Genomic DNA, 18,617 nt, shown 5'->3' on the forward strand with positions numbered 1-18,617 from the left:
GAGAGAGAGAGAGAGAAATCTGTCGTAAGGTTAACATCATTCACCACTTATGGTTAATTCAGAATCACCAGTTAACCTAACCCGACAAACTGCATGTCTGTGAACTGTAGGAGGAAGGCATGGCAGTGAGAACCCACGGAGAACATGCAAACTCCACACAGAAAGGCCCTACCCAGAAGGTGGATTCAAACCTTCTTGCTGTGAGGCAACGGTGCTGCCCTTATAAACACATACTGATTAAAATTAGGTGGGTGGATCAATCCAAAAATAAATGGCATCGATACCAAAGCAGGTATTACTATCGAATTGATACTAGTGAGTAGGATCGGCACATGTACGTCCCAGGTGTCCAAAAAGCCCAGTTTAAAAAAAAAAAAAAACATGAAATGTTAAAAGATTTCTGTTTTGTTTGCTAGTTTTTATGGAAAGTAAAAGTCAGTGTTTTACTGATGATAATTCATCTTATAAATCTGCTCTCCCCTATATAAGGTGCACTTATAGGCTGAAAGTATTGGTGTCAGTAATACTGATCCTGTATCTACTTGCTGTCGGATCAATACCAACCTTTGCAGGATCACAAAGCACTAATTAAAATATGCCTAAACAAGAGCAGTTATTTCTAATTAATAATATAGAAATGTTATCCCTGATTTGGCCACCAGGGGCCGCCCTTATCCAAGTTTAAACATCCAAACCTGATTCAAGGCTTCGACTTGGATTTTTTTATTACTCCACCCATCCTTAGAGGCCTGGAAATATTTATCAATGAAATAGTCAGTGGACAACTCATTTAAACAGTCCAAAAAAAAAAGGAAGCAAAAGAAACAGCATGAGGAACAGAGACTACTTTTCCTTGAGGTGCGGGCTTCTTCTAAACCGAATAACTTCCACATGATGTCATGTTTCGTCGTGGTAGTTTTGTCTTATCTGGCTGAATAATTCAAATGCTCCACGTGCATAACAGCAGAGGGAGTGATGGGCACACACCCAGGAGACAAACACAGACCTTTATCGCTATAAACACCACAGAAGATGCGCGATAGAAATCGCAGTAAGAATGTATCCTCACGAGAATACGCACAACCGTGAGCAAATAAAGATAATTTATGAGATGATGTGGCATAAAATGAATACACCGACCGTCAGTGTAGTTCTGACTGTACGTGCGTGTGGCGGTGCCGTCACAGCTACGCACGGAGGAAAGCGGCGCTGCCATTGGAAAATATTTCCAGGGCTACTGGCCGCTTAAGTGCCCTCCCATCCGCTTCACACATTATCCTGTCAGCCAGAGGTTACACCGACAGGGCTCCAGGCTCGCAAAAATGCGATTAAGTATAAACACCCAGCTAGTTATAAAGGTTTTGGGCTTCGCAAAATCTCACCGGATTTAAAGGAGGAACGCGTATGAGCCGGAGCGACCTCATTGTTTTCAAGGTTTCCTCTGGAGGTTGTTGGACGGGACAGCGGAGCATCGACTGAGGTGAGTCCGATAAGTCAAGTTGGAAAACTGGCGAATCTGTTTTTTCACCTTTGGGTTTCCAAGCAAATGCGTTCAATCCGCTCTAATCAATATTTATTCGTCGACATGGTCAGTGTGGTGATCATTGCCAGGCCGGTGCTTGCTCCTGTTAAGTAAGCCTGGCTGTCTGTGGAGGGTACAGGATGTTATCGTGCGATGGCTGTTGCCGCGATTGTTCCACACTGGAGATAAATAATTATATAAATCTTTACGCCATGTGGTTTTAGGTGAGTGCGCGTTTAGTGGTGATAACCAGGCCTGGTGTCGCCTGCTCTGCTCCATCAGGTTTCCGGCTCTTCGCTCTACTTCCCCATCTCAGAGATGCTGCCCTGCTTGCGGAGAGTCCTGCGGCCTGCCTTCTCTCTCAGAGCCGGGACTGGTCTGACCGGAGCCGCGCTCAAAACCCACCAAACGCCCGCCCTAGCATCCCCGCTGCAGCTCGCCTCGGAGACCCCGCTGTCCGTGGTGGTGCAGCGGTGTCACCTGGGCACACACCCCCTGAAGGAGCCGATGGAGCCCCTCAACTCACCCCGAGGAGCCAAGGAGTTTATTTATAGCCTTCATCCGTCTGAGCGTACCTGTCTGCTCAGAGAGCTGCACAGGTTCGAGTCCATAGCTATTGCTCAAGGTATGTGATGCATTACATGTGCTTTTATATATGTGTCCAGTGTGACACCCGCCCACCCCCTAAGCTGTGCTTTAGCATGAATCTTTATGTGAAACAGTTCATGCTAGTCATATGTAACAGCTAATTTTTTTTTTTTTTTTTTTTTTAAAGTCCTTCTTTCTTTTTAAGTTTTGCTTGATATCAGTTGTTTTTGGTCGTAATGATCAAAGGAGGTGTGTCTTGGTTGCATCTATTATTCATCATACAGTGTGTGATGACAAGGGTTACCTCTGGGGTTACAAATATTCAGCCTTCAGCTTTATTACCATTGACATCTGGCTTAAAGGATGAAGTCACCTGTAGAGTTAGGAGTGTGCTGTTCTTAAAGCAGTACTCCCATTTCAACGCTTCTGAGGCATGGTGGAGGATTGGCAGCTTCTAATAAATCCTTCATAACTTCCTTACGAAGAGCTGTTAATCACGAGGAAATGGCCTGACTCTTTCCTGACCTCTGATCTTTAAATTCCCACTTTGGCATTTTCACCTTGACCCCCCAAAAAAGAAGCTCTCTTATAATGTAACGAACCTTGTTGGCATTGAGACTTTTTCCTGATTGATTATCTTTCTTATGTGATAATGGTAGTGATCTCTTCCAGGATCCAGAGAATATAAAAATAGTCTCAGTTAGATGCAGCAGTTTTCATCAGTCTCCAGATCTTGAACTAATCAGATAGCTATAGCAGAGTGTGCATCGGTCTGCACTACCACTATCAAAATGCAGCAGTAGGTGTATCTTTTAGACCTGAGGTTTGGCATTTGGGCCACGACAATACGCCAGAGCCACTTCAGTGTTCCTTGACTTTGTTTTTCCAACACTTTAATAAAACACAATGCATTTTTACAGGCACCCCCATTTCATTTGTCTGCAGTCTCTGTGGTCCACGATTAGTAGTTAGGCCACAATGTGTTTGAGTCACACAACTGTTACACGTGTCTTCTCAGTTCAAAGACATGTAAGTTTGTTGTACTGGAAAGTCCAAAGCGCTTTTGAGTGTGAATATGAGTGTGAGTGACTTTCCTCTTGGGTCCTCTGGTGGACTGGTGATTTGTCTTCTCTCATGGGTGAGACGGTGCTTCTGCCAAAAAAAGTGTTGCAGAAAAAAAGTGGCTTGATATGTTCAGCCAAGCAAAGAGGACTGAGTCAGAGAACATGGTTTTTTTCTCAGGCTTATACAGTGAGGTCAACAATTTGTTGGACAAAGACACATATTTGCAGTTTTTGTGAATCTAAAGTCAAACAACAGAAATTAAACTGCAGACTATTAGCTTTAATTTAAGGGGTTTAACAGTAATTTTGCATCAACTTTTTATAAACTGTCGCCTATTTTTAGAGTGTCAAAAGTAATTGGACAACTGAATAACAAGTAGTTTCACAGCCAGGTCAGGCCGGTTCCCTGTCGGTGTTATGAAAAATGAGGCAGAATAATATCTGCCATTGTAGTCTAATATATGAAGTTGATTCAAAGTGTTGAATTTGTATTTTATAGCTTTTTGCAGAAATTTTAGACATGAGGCCCAAAGACAGTGTTGATGCATGTGAGGGAAGACATCATTGGACTGAAAACCCAAAATACATCTATCAGAGATAGCAATAACTTCTGAAGTTTCTAAATCACAATGTTGTTCATACTTGAAAAGAATGAATGCATTAATAATGATAATGGATTGCATTGATATAGCACTTTTCTAGGCACCCAAAGCACTTCACAATTCATTCACTGTCACATTCACACACTGGTGAAGGCAAGCTACAGTTGTAGCCACAGCTGCCCTGCAGACTGACAGAAGCGAGGCTGCCATATCGCGCCATCGGCCCCTCTGGCCATCACCAAGAACACAACGACCGAGACTGTCCGAACCGGGGCTCGAACCGGCAACCTTCCGGTTACAAGACGAACTGCCAACTCTTGAGCCACGATCGCCCCACGGAGCCAATAACTAGCTTAGCAATACTAAAATGCCTGAAAGACTACAGAAGACAACTAAAGTGCATGATCACAGAATTATTTCCATGGTAAATGAAAACAACGGCATCTAACCAAGAATACTCTCAAAGAGTTAGGTTCATCTTGTCAAGGTTTACAAGGAAGTGAGTCTTTCATCCATGTTAATACAGAGGCGAACAAAGTGCAAACCACTGGTTACACTCAAGAAAAAGAAGACCAGACTAGACTTTGTCAAAAAATATCTAAACAAGCCTGCACAGTTCTGAAAAATGTCTTTGGATCATCTGTCAAACCTTGTGGAAGCAGTGGTATGACATGGGCATATTGCTTACAGTGTAACCAGGTCAGTAGTTTTTATTTTTGATTTCACTTTTAGTAGGAGCAGCAGGATAAACTGTGACGTGTACAGGGCTGTAGTCTCTGCTCAGATTCATCCAAATGCTGTGAAAGCGATCAGTCTGCATTTCACATTATAAATGGGTAATGAGCCAGAGCATACTGCAAAAGCAACCATTGAGTTTGTCAAGGCAATGAAATGAGGTATTCTTCAGTGGCTAAGTCAGTCACCTGATCTCAATCCAACAGAGGATGCTTTCTAGTTACTGAAGATCTAAGCTTTATGCAGAAAGACCCACAAACGAGCAGCAAATGAAGCTGGGTGCAGTAAAGGCCTGCCAGAACATCTCAAGGAAGGAAACGACATTTAGTGATGTCCATGGGTTCTAGACTTAAGGCGCTATTGACTGCAAGGTTTTTTTTCATCCAAGTATTAGCAACAGTCTTCATATTTAAAATTATGTTAGTTTCATTATACTGTTTAAATGAGGGACTCTGTATAAAAATAGCTGTAATTCCTAAAGATTTCATGCAACATTTTTGTAGAAACTGTTTGAATGAAAGTGTCAAATCTTGCTTGTTAGATTCAGAATTGTTTTGTCAATGTCCAACACATTATACCACGTAATCTTGATAGATTTTTTCCCATTTTTAAGCTAAAGTCTTCTGGTTCTGCTTGATAATAACTAATCATTGACAGACTTCAGTTTCTCAAATTGTTACGAATTTAATCAAAACTGGGACTTTTTGGTGCCTCTGGTTTACCATACACAGTTTGTAATGTCTCCTATCTCTCAACATGTCTCCCCATGTTAGAAGGTTACCATGGTTGTTTTTTAGTCCATTGTACTCCAGAAGTGTAGCGCTGAGGCATGACTTGGGTTTCGTGAAACGTAGCAATGACATTATAAGTTTATATGAGAAGGAGGCGGTGTGCTGATGATCTGCAACGAGTGGAGACAGAAAGAAATGGGTCGATCAATACAGGAGAAGAGAGGCTGGGAATGAGGAAAAACATGAGCGATGGCGATGAGGTTTTACAGCATACGAAGCTCTCTGGGAGCACCCTGCTGTCACCCATCATATTCCTCTCGGGAATAAAGTGCAGAGTCAGTTCTTAAAATAAATATTCTTTGTTTTATTTAATAGCTTCGTGTTTTAATCTTTGTCAGTCACAATTATAGCGTCACAAAACTACAGCTAGATATCAGAAACTCGGTTGAGGCTCCTTGCTCTTTTGTCTCTGTTATTAATATCGGTTTTAAAAATCAGAAATGCTGCACTAGCCTCAGGACTGTGGAACAAAGTATGTGCCATGTATGTATTTTCAGGGAAGCTACGTTTACTCTCCTGGCTGGTGATGGAGAAATGATTTCCATGATAATGCACACACTGCAGGCAGCTCCAGAGTTGTTTAACCTTTAGAGAAAAAGTCAGAATAAAGCAAAAATGTGCGCAAGTGTCACATCTGTACCACATCTTCTCGCTCTGGCATCTTCTGAGAAGCAAATAATCAGCCGTTGGACTGTTGTTGTCTTTTTAAAAGAGGAAATAAAAGAAAAAATAAGTCATTACAAAAAATATGCTGTAAATATACATAAAAATTCAAAGAGGGAGAATGTTGCAGAGCTAGATAGATAGATATTACTGTTCTCCAAAAGTACATTATTATCTATACGCCTGCAGATGAAGAAAATCACCTATTTCACCACTCATCAAATCTTAAAGGTAATACCGATTCATGTTTCTCTTGAACGATTATGATACTTGCAGGTTATCTTCAGCTTTCATTTAAATGGCACATATCCTAGAATTCCAAATCATCTCAAAATAAACTAGAATGAGGTGAGAAGACACAGAAGCCAGTGTTTGTGGGGCCTGCCTGACTGGAGCCTGCTGACATCCTCACCTTCGCTCTATAAAAACCCTGAGGGATTCTCTTACATACTGTGGATGCAGGCTGCAGTCTAGCTGAATCTGTAATTGCTTGGACTGGTCGACGGTCTCCCTGACTGCTTTGCTGGCAGGTAGGTTGAGTTTTTTGACAGGCTTATGAGCATCCATCATTATGCCACTTCCAGTCTGTGGGACATTTAACGCCAAACCCTTACTTTCCATTTTCCTGACACTCACATACGGGCTGGTTGACTGGTAAGGGTGCTGGGTGTCTGCCTGTGATTCGCACTTGCTGACTTATCTTAGGACCAGCCAGTCCTCTGGGTTAATGGAGTGTGCTGCGGTAGATTCATGGTGGTTGCGGCCATATCGACTGGATGTGTTTTCCGCTGAGATGGATCGTTATATTAAATTCAGTTTATATTTTATATTTGAAAATGCTTGCCTCAAGAGCAACAGATTCATACTGCATGCACAGTTTGCTTACATATTGAGGCTTGAAAGCAAGAAATGTCATCCCAAGCTTTATATCAGTGGTATTTATCAACACTTAGGTCAAAACCTCTACAGAGATGCTGTAATGTCCTATAGACAATAAAGCTGTAAAATTTCTCCTCGTCTCAGTTTTAAACAGATTGTATTAAAGAGATGAGGATGCTGTTTAGAATGCTTTAAGCCTTTCGGCCATTATCATTAGGGTAAAGCTGGGTAGCTGCTAACCAACCCAGCTAGCTTGAGTAGATACTTTTGGACACTTTCTTATTTTCTCCAGTGGATCTGCATGTTTGATTTGGCACAGATTTTATGCCAGATCCCCTTCATCCAGGTTTGAGACCAGTTCAATAAGGACCGATAATCAGAAAAAATGAACATGATTTATTGATAAACAGAATATAGATTGGTGTCTGGCGGTCAGACTCCAATGGGTCGTCTCGGCAGAACTGAACCCCAGCATCAAAGCAGGATCCCCTGGAGCCTAGTCCGCTAGTGGTGGATATGAAGGTGGCGTGAATGGAGCTTGAGTGATGAGAGGTGGAGATTGGGAGAAGGTTGGTTGCGCAAAGGATAATGACAGATGCGCAGTGAGATTTAAAGTACGCGACATGGATACTGAGAAGGTGATTGGAGTAGACCGGTGATGACACAAACACCTTGACAGCGTGGGAAAGTGGAAGTGATAAAGCTTAGATTTAGCTGCTTGTTAACAAGGGCCATCCAAAAATGTGCAAAACAAAAGCCTCTCAGTCTTTCACAGCAGCTTTCCTTCTTGAATGACAGTAAAAGTTATCAAAATATGTCAAATCTTTCAGTTTTGTTTTTATGAAACAGAGCAAGAAGCCTCTTTTTTCTTTGTAGATAATTACGCTCAGGTTTTTGCTAAAACGTTTTGCTAAAACAGCTAGAGCCCAAACCAATGTATCAGCCAGCTGGTATTAGGTGTTTGCCTGTAATGGCTCCATAGTGTAGTGGTTTACACATGCAACTAACAAACAAAAGATCCTTGGTTTGATGCTGAGAGGAGACACAAGTCCATTAGGATTGTTGTTTAGGAAAAGTGCTGGCTGCTGTGGCAACCCACGGGAGTAAGAGAGTGATTTTGTTAGCTTTTAGCCAATATATCAGCACCAGGAAATTATTTTCATTTATCAATTGATATATCAGAGTTTTAAATCCAATATTGATATCAGTATGAGTCTTAAACATCCTGTCACTTATGTCATTGTGAACTAAAGAGGCAAAGTTTATGATGAGTCATTTTGCTCTCCAAAAATATGTTCAATACATGCATGATGCTCAAATAAACATTTTAAAGTGTGCTCATTAAAGACGTGGAATAAGGATGTGTGTTTGTGCATGTGAAGTAAAGCAGGATGAAGACAACAGTATGCTCTAAGATATAAAAGAGTGCCAGGGAGAGCATTAGGTGTGAGGTCGATGAGATTCTGGGCACTGTTTTGTTGCTGTAATGTACCATTACACAGCGTCCCTCTGTGGTACTGTAAGTGTTTACATTCTCTCCTGTTTTGTTCTGTGAAAATCTTCCGTTTTTGCTACTGTAACTATGGTTTTTGTAAGTTTTTTCCTCTCTTGTTACGTGTAAATGTAAGTGCTCTGCTGCATTGCAAAGTAGATTGAATGAGTCTTCACATTTGTATACAAAGGGAGATACAATGTAAAGTAGGTATTCAGAGTGAAAGGGATTTAGTCCCCACATAGTCCCGTGCTAAAATGTCCAACTTTACCTAATCAAAAAGTATATTAGCATCATACAATGCAGTTTTGGCCTCTTGATATTTTCCCCCGCTATATAAACTCCAAGTGGAGTGAATTTTTCTATAACTCATCCACCTGGATCTTGGAGTTGGGAGCAAGTCAAGAAAATTAAAAATGAAAATTGGATTTTTATATGCAAACAAATCTTGTTTCTCAATGTTCAATCCACAATTTTGTTTGCGCTTGATTCTGATGACATTGTTTACATGCATGCTTCTGTTGCCACCTTAAAGGCCTCTTGTTTCTCGGTATCACAGTGGATGACGACTTATCACAGACGGCTCTTTTCTTACACCCCACTGTATCATATATGAAAAATTTGGACTGAGCAAATCTAAAGCAGCAGCATTGTATTTTTTATTTACAATGCTCTGCTGCAGAGATTGCCTGCAGACCTCCGTTCCTTGATTGAATTTAAACACAGCACTTACCTTGTCAGGTCACGGAACATTTTAACATTACCTTTTTGTTGGTTTCACGCTGAACTTGGAAAAAATTGATGTAAAATACTTTACTGTCTAGACATGAAACAAGCTAAAAAAAAAAAAAAAACCTGCATTCACTGTTTTTACTGGAACAGTTTAAAATATTACATTTGTCTGTCTGCAACTACTCTTGCACATGTTTTCCCACTTGCGTGTATAATGTGTCTTAATTAAAATAATAATAATAATGATGTGAGGAAAGACAATTAGGAAATTGAAGGGAACTGTAGTTTTTGATTTAAACATGCATTCATTGATTTTTAGAGCATATCAAGCAACATTTTTTTTTTTTTAATTCATATAGTGAACATTTAAACACATGACTGTCTGGTTACATCTGTATATCTGCAGACTCGCCCATTGGTTGGTTTTTATCTCTAAATTCTCAGCTTGGGCTGGTTCCTTCTTGTTTGTGTGTCCAGGGTTGAAACCACAACCAGAAAAGCCCACGTTCTCACAATATAATGCAAAGAATTTAAAATACACTGCCCCTATTTCCGGAAATTGCCGCAACTATAGTGAGGGAGTGCAAGTCGATTTTAAATGAACAGCAGAATAGCTCTTTTGGTCAGCTTGACTGCTTTCAATGATCTGTTATTGCATATGTTTCACATGTTTGTGTCCGTTTCTCTATTTGTTTTATGGTTTTGTTGCATTTGTTGTAACTTCAGCTTGGCCAGCTCTCGCTTGAAAAATAGATTTTAAACTCAGTGAGACTTTTATCTGGATAAATAAGACTAATAATAATAAAATAGTTTCCTACTACATATTTATCTATCATAATTCTGTTTCTACACTCATTTTATATGAGTGTTTGTTGTTTGCTGTATATTTGCTGCTATGACAACTCAATTGGCTCTGGGATTAATAAAGTTTCTCTGATTCTGATAATAAATGCAACATTAGCATTTATTTCAAATGCGGTTGTTATAATAAATTATATTCGCTCTCCTTTTATACTTTTGATATACTAATGGGCTCATCTGGAAAATCAGCAAACTCAAGTTTGATCACGGTTAAAAGTTTGTTGTTTTGGTGTTATTCCCTTTTCTTCTGTCCAAAATTATCACTATTTTCTTTTTACTGTTATAAAATTCTCCTGAGAAAAGTTTACCAGGTGTTTTAATGGAAAATAGTGAATTAACATCTCCACAAAAATTTAAGAAGGAGCAATTTGTAGTCAAGGTCTTACTCATGAGGGGCATTTAAGGTCTATTCCAGAGGTTTCTGATAGCAAATCAGTTTGGAACAAGAACAAACGGAGAAAGCGGAGGAATGCAGACACTGTGTTAAAGGCTGAGTTGTTTAGATGATGGTTAAAAGGATGGAGAGAAGCGCTATACTCTACTAGTAATAATCTGGTGCATTGTGACTCCAGTTTATCAAACAGGAACATCAATAATAATTTCATCATTTTAAGAAAACATTGAAATAAAAGAGAAAGAGAGAACCGAAAACTGAGTTCATGACATCAAAAGAAATTAAAATAGTGAATTAGCCTTTGAGTTATAACCTTTCTGACAACCATTCACCTCAAATAAAGATTTTTTTTTTTTAAAGAGCATTGTAGCATTGTGTTGTAGCAGGAGCATTGTATTGATCAGATTGCATATAGATTTAAGAGTTGTTTCTAAATGGTGTTTGCAAATTTAAATATTAGAAATATTAAAAGAACAACTACACGGGGATATTTAGTCATGAAAAATGAAAGTCTGATGTACTGTAATTTTTTTTTTCACCGTCTCGTTCAGTAAGCATAGTTTTGAGTTCACTGTTATTGTCATAACAAGATCATTTATTATTAAATCAATAGTACATCCCCATGCAGCAGTGTTGTTTGGCCTGATCATAATGTTCGTAAACTGATACTTGATGGAGAAATTAAATATCAAGCTGTTCCAGGAAAGTAATTTCAACTCAGTTCAATTTCATTTATATAGCACCAAGTCACAGTCAATTTATATTGTCCAGTAAAGACCCTACAATGATCCCAGTAATCAGACAGGCCCTTATGAGCAAGCACTTGGCAACAGTGGGAAGGAAAAACTCCCTTTTAAGTGGAGGAATAACATTCAGGAAGGGGCAGCCATCCATCATGACTGGTTAGGAGTGATGGATTATTATTTTAAAAAAACTAAATCGATACAGGAGATGCTGTTCATATCCTAAAAAAAAATTGTCATTTTAGCCCATTGGTAGTTCCTAGGCAACATGATGATGTCATATATGATCTATATGCTGTGGATATAGATCAAGTTACAAACATAGGATGTTTTTATAGGATCTACATAAATATTTGAAGTTTGAAGACACACACACACACACACATATTGTGTCTACTGTAGTAAGCCTGTGACTGAAGTTGCTTTGTGGCTTTTCCAACAATATTGCTAAAAAGGGCAGATTTAGTTACAGCTGAAACCTTCTTTATAGGATAGTTGAATCTGTATCTCCATGCTCATCTCTACACATTTTGGGGGGTTTAAAGAAAACCTCGTATCTATCGCCTCTCCCACTGGGAGCATAGATTCGCATATAAAGTTTTTTGTTCACCAAAAATGTCAGGAGTACAGCGGATGCATGCAAAGATGAGGGGGAAAAGAGAAAAACAGAATCGTTCTGTAGCTCCTCTGGACTTCTGTCATCCTCACTGTTCAGCCACTTTGTGATGTCTACTATATGCCTCGCTTGCCCACAGGGCTGCTGGTGAAGAGATAACACGAGAGGAGATGAGATAGAGGGGAAATTGCCTCTATGGCGCAAAGGAGGGAGACTTAATTGGAGATGCAAAGGAGGCAAGCAAGCTGCGAGAGGATGGGAGACGGCTCGATGATCTTTATGACTTTGCTTTGTTTGTCCCCTCAAGTCTGAGTGCCATCGAATTAAGCTTCCTTTCAAAAACTGGTTCTTTTTGTTTAGCAGCTCTTTCCACGGCACGACTGAAGCAGATTGAATAACAAATAGATGATCAAAGCTTTTATCCTCTATGCACAGGTTACTACATTTCAATGGGGCATCTATATACCTACTATTTTTTTATGCTCAATATCTTTTGCCGTCAGACAGCACGGTGATATTTCACTTCACCTTTCATGTTGAAAGGAGAAGCCGTGCCCTCTCACTTCCTTTTTTTACATTGTGTCCATCTTACCTGGGTTAACACACAGAGGAGAGCACCTTTGAATTTCTCACACAGTATTATGGTGATGCAAATTCAAACGTGCTGCTGGGACATGGCGCTCCCAGGTGGCGTTTGACCTACTGCGACGAAGCATGATCGCAGATTACCACATCAGTGGTGCGACGCTGCCATCCTGCTGATACTCGTCGGTCGAAAGCAGCGCTGATGAATTATTTTGGTTACTGACACATCACAGAGGGAGGCCTGTAACCGTCCTGTGGAAGTTGTCTCTGTGACAGATAATTTACGTACTGAAAACACACCATACATCACACAGATACTCCAGTACTGTGTTTATGGAGTAATTGGATTTTGCTGCCAACAACAGAGGTGCAGCCATTAATAACTAATCAGTCTCAACATGCCAGTAAGACAAAGTAAGTGGTTTTTGGAAACGTTTCCAATCAGCTGCCACGATTCATAGCATGCGTCCCAAACATTAAGCGATACTGGAATCAGTATTACCTTTCAATCAGGTCTTCTTATTGGTTAATTATACTAAACCAGTTTACTGTTGTTTACCACAACAGGCTTTCCATTTCCATAATGAGACTATTGATTTTGCTCACTCTTACTGATGGATCTAATTAGCTGCAGTTAGCTAATTAAACCACTTTAGCTCCCACAAGTGGGTTGAAAGCCTAGTCTAGAGGGTTTTAAACATGTGTTTGATGTCTAAATGCATGCTGTGTTGTTGATGTGTTTAAAGTGTGAAGAAACGAGCACTTAAAGCTCTTTATCCAAACAACAGCAGCACACAGACAGTGAACCTGGCTCAGGTTGTTGAAGCTTAATTGTGCAAAGGAGACAAAAGCTGCTGAACAGTAATAGCATCCAGGATTGGAACTAGGCAAGCACTCCTGCAGCATTTTACCAACAAACTGTGGTTGGTTAATGACATGCGCCTTGGTCTTTGAATTAAGGCTAATCATCCTGTTTGGATTTAAGATGATGTTGCTGAGCCATCTAGAGGCTGTTTGCTGTGTAAAATCTCCATGAAGCCACTAGATGTCCTCAGACTGTACCAATCCCAGGCACCTGTCCTTCCCGCCCACTCACACACCTGTTCTCACCTGTCCACTCATAGATTCTAAACCTGGCAGTTGGACTTGTTTAGTGCCAGATTTTCTTGTCATTCATGCTCAGTACGTCACAGATTGTTGATGGCACCCTTTTTCCTGCTTCCCTTCCTGTCAGTTACTTTACCTGCCTAAAGGCTCAAATACATTTGCTGTTTGCTGGAGGCAAATAGCAAAAACAACGTAGTAATTTTTTTTCCACTGCTGTGACCCTTGTACTACATGAAGTTGCTTCCTCTTGCAAGTCCTTGTAAAGGAGAAAATCGAGGGTTAGTCTAAAAAAAGGGGAATAAAGTTAAAAATAAAAGACTGATGTTGTCTTTCAGCCTGGTGCCAATCTGAAATTTTTATAATTTATACGGGGAGGACAAAAGCGGGGCAGAAAATCACTGCATATGGTTGCTCTTTTTTCTGAAGTCTAGGCAGATGGATCGAGCCATGAATCAAATTATACAGCATCACAGAAGCTCGGGTAATATTATGCACAGCGGGATGTGTTTGACATTCAAGGTGGTGTTTGTTGTGGCCAGCCTGTCCATTTCATGACGAGGTCAAAAGCTTAAAAGACAAGGATGGAAAAAATGTCTTTTTCACAAGGTATCACAACCTCTCAAGACACCGCATATTTACCTTTTGTCTTCTCCAAGCAGCTTTTCTCTTTGCTTTTGTTATTCCATGCTTTACTTTTGTACTCGGATGAGAATGTCTCCTTGGTTTCTACCTGGCCCCTTAGAGATATATCTGGCTGACTATGGCTGCCGATTCCCCCATAATGCTCAAGTCAGCACTTGCTTATCAAGGTTAATTTCTCTCTGGCCCTGTATTTGCTGGTTTGCTGCTTTGGCTTCACTGCTCTAAGCAACTCGCTAACCTTGGTTTTCCTCTGTAAAATAGAATTTAAATGACCATTTAGCTGCTAAATATTTCACCCTTTTTACAAGATAACTTTGAACTTGGTGCATCTGTGCTTTTTGTTGTTTTTTTTAGTGTGCAGGCGTCTTTTTGGTTGCCTGCTGTGTCTGGAATCAGTGGTTAAAAGACAAGCAGTGAAAGCAGGCCAAACAAAAACCAAACAATGAGCTGAAAGATGGTAAAATGCTCTTTATGAGCTGGAGGGGAGCAGGAGAATATGTAGCTAAGACTTTAAAACTTTTTACAGTTATTTGAGAAAAGTATTGATTACGTCAGCTTGCACTTTTTGACATTTTTCAGGTTAAAATTTTGATTTATTACAAATGTGTTTGATGGTTTACGTCACATGCTTTAAATATTTAAGACCAATTTGTTGCATAGTGGACATATATTTCATATGACTGACACCAAGCAAAAATATGACCTTACTGGCTTAAAAGCTAAAACTATCACTGCAGTTGAACTGCTGTGCACCTGCACAGACAAACCACACTTCATGGCACAGATTCAACAAGTTGCTGGAAACATTCCTCAGAGATTTTGGTCCATATTGACTTGACAGCTGCACGTCCATGATGTTAATCTTCTGATCCATCACATCTGCAAGGTGCTCCACTGGATTGAGATCTGGTGACTATGGAGGCCATTTGAGTACAGTCACTCAGTGCCATGTTCAAGACTCAGTTTGAGCTGATCTGAGCTTTGTCACATGGTACAATGTGGTCATAAAGGGATGGACATGTTCATCAACACTACTTTTGGTTTGGCTGTAGCGTTTACATGTCGTTCACTCCAAAGTGTGACCTTAGTATCTGGATGTCCGCAGAAATTGAAACTCAGTATTTTTCCAATCTTCTGTTATTGCATTTTGCTTGAGCCCATGTGAACTGCTCTCCCCCAACAGGAGTGTTTTTTGCTGCTGTAGCCCATCTCTTTAAGGTATTGTTCAGACCGTTCTCTGTAAACACTAGAGAGAGTTCCACTGGAAAATCCCAGCAGTTTCTAAATTACTCTGTCTGGAACCAACAATCACGCCATGTTCAAAGTCACCTTTCGTCCCCATTGTGATGCTTGGTTTGAACTTCAGCAGGTCGTTTTGTCCCAGTCTGCATGCCTAAATGCACTGAGTTGCTGCTTTGCGATTGGCTGATAAGATACTGGAGATAAGGGCGGTTGAACAGGTGTACCTGACGAAGTTGCCACTTAATGTTAAGTACAGGTAAAGCCGTTGTACACTGCTTCCAATGTGAACTTTTGGGCGATCAAAGGCAAAATTGAAACTGCACTTCCTGCTTTCCTTCTCTTCTCCAGTGGTTTTCCATTTGTCAGGGATCTTTGCAGGGATTGGTGGTGGTTTTGTTTTCTTTCACGGCTTTCCCAGTTTTCTTTCACGGCTTTCCCAGCTCCCTAAATCGTCACTGAGGAAACAGAAAGCTGTATTTCTTTTTCTACCTGCCATTTAGAGTTCAATGAGCTCAGAGAGAAAAAAAATACTCTTCTGAAATAGAAGTCCTGGATTATGCATCTGCTTGTGTAGGTTCATGCTCCAGTGCTTTGTGTTTTCTTCTCGCAGAAGTAAACTGACAGGGTAATTCTGCGTTTAATGAGAAACTACTCATTGTTTTCTCTCAGCAGACATTCGTGTTGTGATATGACATTTAGAAGTTCCTCCCCCGAACACATAGTAGGGGTTGCTAAAGGCCAATACTGTTGTCCTCAAATTGGGCAAAACTGAAATAGTCTCACAGATCATGTTGAAAACAAAAGCTGAGGACTCTTTTTTTTTTTTCTGGACGGCATTGGGTCACTCAGAATTCTTTTGGCCTAAGTAGTTGGCAGACTGGCTCCCAATGGCAAGTAAGCAGCTTTGGGGTGGCTGTGGCTCAGGTGTTAGAGCAGATCAGCTACTGATTGGAAGGTGGTGGTTCAATTCCTGGCTCCCCCAGTCTGCATGCCAAATATCCTTGGGTAAGATACTAACCCCAAATTGCCCTGCTATGCGTTCATTGGAGTGTGATTATGTGAGAATGTTTATTAGTTGCACTTGAGTTTAGAAGTGCAGGGGTGAATGAGGCGTGTTGTATAGAGCGCTTTGAGTACTCTGGGAGAGTAGAAAAGCAGTCAATTTCATGATACCTTCTCCGACATTCAATGGATGAATTCTAACATTCAGAAGCATATTGCAGGGCACTAAAAGTTAAAGAAAAATATTATTATTATTGATATTTCTTTGAGTATTTAACTCATTGTCTTTTTATGATACCTAATCTTCATCCTTCTGTAGACTAATTTCAGCTTTGTTTGCACCTTTAAAAAGTGCCCCCCTCCCCCAAGGAAGAAAAAATCGTTCCCATTTTGTGTTTGCTAATGACTGTCCTGTCCACGAGGTCCACATTCTTTGTGCTGTGTAATTTCCTCTCTCCTGTCTCATATATCATAGGGGAATAGCAAGGTGCTGTGCAGCTGATGAATGGCTCCAGCCTTCAATTGTTCCTCTTCTGCTGAACCTTTGTCCTTTCTCTCCCAGACACACACACACACACACACACACACACACACACACACACACACACACACACACACACACACACACACACACACAATTCAATGACATAGATTCATACAGAAACACGTCCCTCTGGAATCGAGACTCTCTCCATGTTTTAGTACATAATATGCGAGACATGCACACTAACAGAAACAGGTACATACACACACAACACTGCATTGAACTACCGTGTGCAGAAATGTCCTTGCAGTAGTTGTTGCTTTACCCTCTCAGAGTAAAGCCGAAATTCACAGTGCCTGTATTTGTCATTTCTACGCACAAAAACGAAATGCAGAATGGACTGACAGACATTTATTCAACTTATTTTTTCCTGTGGCTGAGGCTGTTTGCCTTTTTCCTTTCTTCATACTTATCTCCCATTTACAAAACTAAGCTCTTCACACGTTGGTTTCATACTGTACCAGCACCGAGAGAGTGTGGCCATTTGTCAAAGCAAAACAAAGACAACACACTGCGAGCTCCTCTCGCCTTCTTCTGAGATCACAGCAACACTCTCATAGAGGGAGGAATAAAGCAGCAAAACAAGGCAAATAATCTGTGGGTTGAGCCAAACCAGCTACCACTTATGCAATGACTTTTGAAATATAGAGCAAATTCAAAGTAGTAGCTTTTTTTAGATTTAGGATTTACAGGAAATTCATGTGAATAAGTGACAGAGTTTTAGAGTTTACCAAATTCACACAGGTGTTATACCTGATCTTGCAAACAGCATCATCTGTGACCAGAATGCTGAAATGTGTAGTCTGTTTATGTGTAAACACAGTCTTTATCAGATGGAGCTGATTCTGCTTTGTAGTCATAGTTAGCGACTTATTACGACCCATTCAACGTTCCCATCACTCTTATCTTTTGAAATTTAAGTCTCTCAGCAGCTCAGGGGGATTTGAGGCTCCATTTGATCAATATAGGAGAGTTCTGGGGGCAACAGAGGGCCATGTCAGCTATCAGGGCATAATAAATGGCTACGTGAAAAATCATTGCTGGAATCTTTCCCTCTTTAATATTTATTTCTTTTTTTTATTTGAGTGCTCATGTGTAGTGACTCAGCTGTGCTTTCATTTTCTCTCATTGTTTTTAAAGTGATGAGAAAATGCAGCAGGTACGGACTGCTGGTTGGAGCTGAAATGATGTTTATTACACTATTTCTTCCATCGGCACGATCACGGCCTGCGCTGTGCGCATGAGAACTTCATGCCTACTGGTGCAGAACTGAGCCAGACACCTCAAAAGCTGATAATATTTTAATTTTGTGAATTCAGGGATTATTGGTACCTGATAACTGAAGTTGGGCTTTACGTTAAATAAATAATAAGTAAAAGCGGCTTCTTACTAGGGCTGGGCGATATGACCCAAAATTCATATCTCGATATATTTTACCTGGACGGCGATATAAGATATATATCTCGATTTTTTTTTTTTTAAGCCATAAAGTAAGAACAAAAAGAGAGTTCTTAGTCAAAGCTGTGTCCCAGATGTCACACAGGCACTTTTATTAACATAGAGCATAGATGTACATAAAATTTACTCAAAAATAAATTATGAGCATTTATTAAATAATAATGCTCCATAAATAAAAGAAAACAATGTTGTTTTTGTGCATAACAAAAAGCTCACAATTGTGCAGTCAAAATGTAAACTAAAAGACGCTGAGCATAGTAACAAAGACAGATTTCACAGCTGCTCTGTTCCCAACTTCTACTGTGTGACTGACAGCCTGGAGTTTGAAATCCTCTTTGTAACCACGTCTCTTAAC

General features: G+C 40.2%; 1 protein-coding gene across 2 annotated transcripts in view; it reads left to right on the forward strand.

Moving 5' to 3' along the window:
* Window positions 1-76: 76 nt before the first annotated feature.
* The window catches only part of LOC146507800 (transmembrane protein 65-like), a 44,009-nt gene continuing 25,468 nt past the window's right edge, over window positions 77-18,617 (forward strand). Inside the window, exons 1-2 of one of the 2 annotated variants that reach the window (XM_085178775.1) lie at window positions 77-1,480; window positions 1,747-2,147. In XM_085178775.1, coding sequence (XP_085034901.1) covers window positions 1,841-2,147 — 307 coding nt within the window. In that variant the 5' untranslated portion in view covers window positions 77-1,480; window positions 1,747-1,840. The remainder of the gene's footprint in view (window positions 1,481-1,746; window positions 2,148-18,617) is intronic. The other variant, XM_085178773.1, reaches the window with a different exon arrangement.

This window comes from Neolamprologus multifasciatus, chromosome 11 (genome assembly GCF_963576455.1).
Source record: "Neolamprologus multifasciatus chromosome 11, fNeoMul1.2, whole genome shotgun sequence".
Classification (NCBI taxonomy): domain Eukaryota; kingdom Metazoa; phylum Chordata; class Actinopteri; order Cichliformes; family Cichlidae; genus Neolamprologus; species Neolamprologus multifasciatus.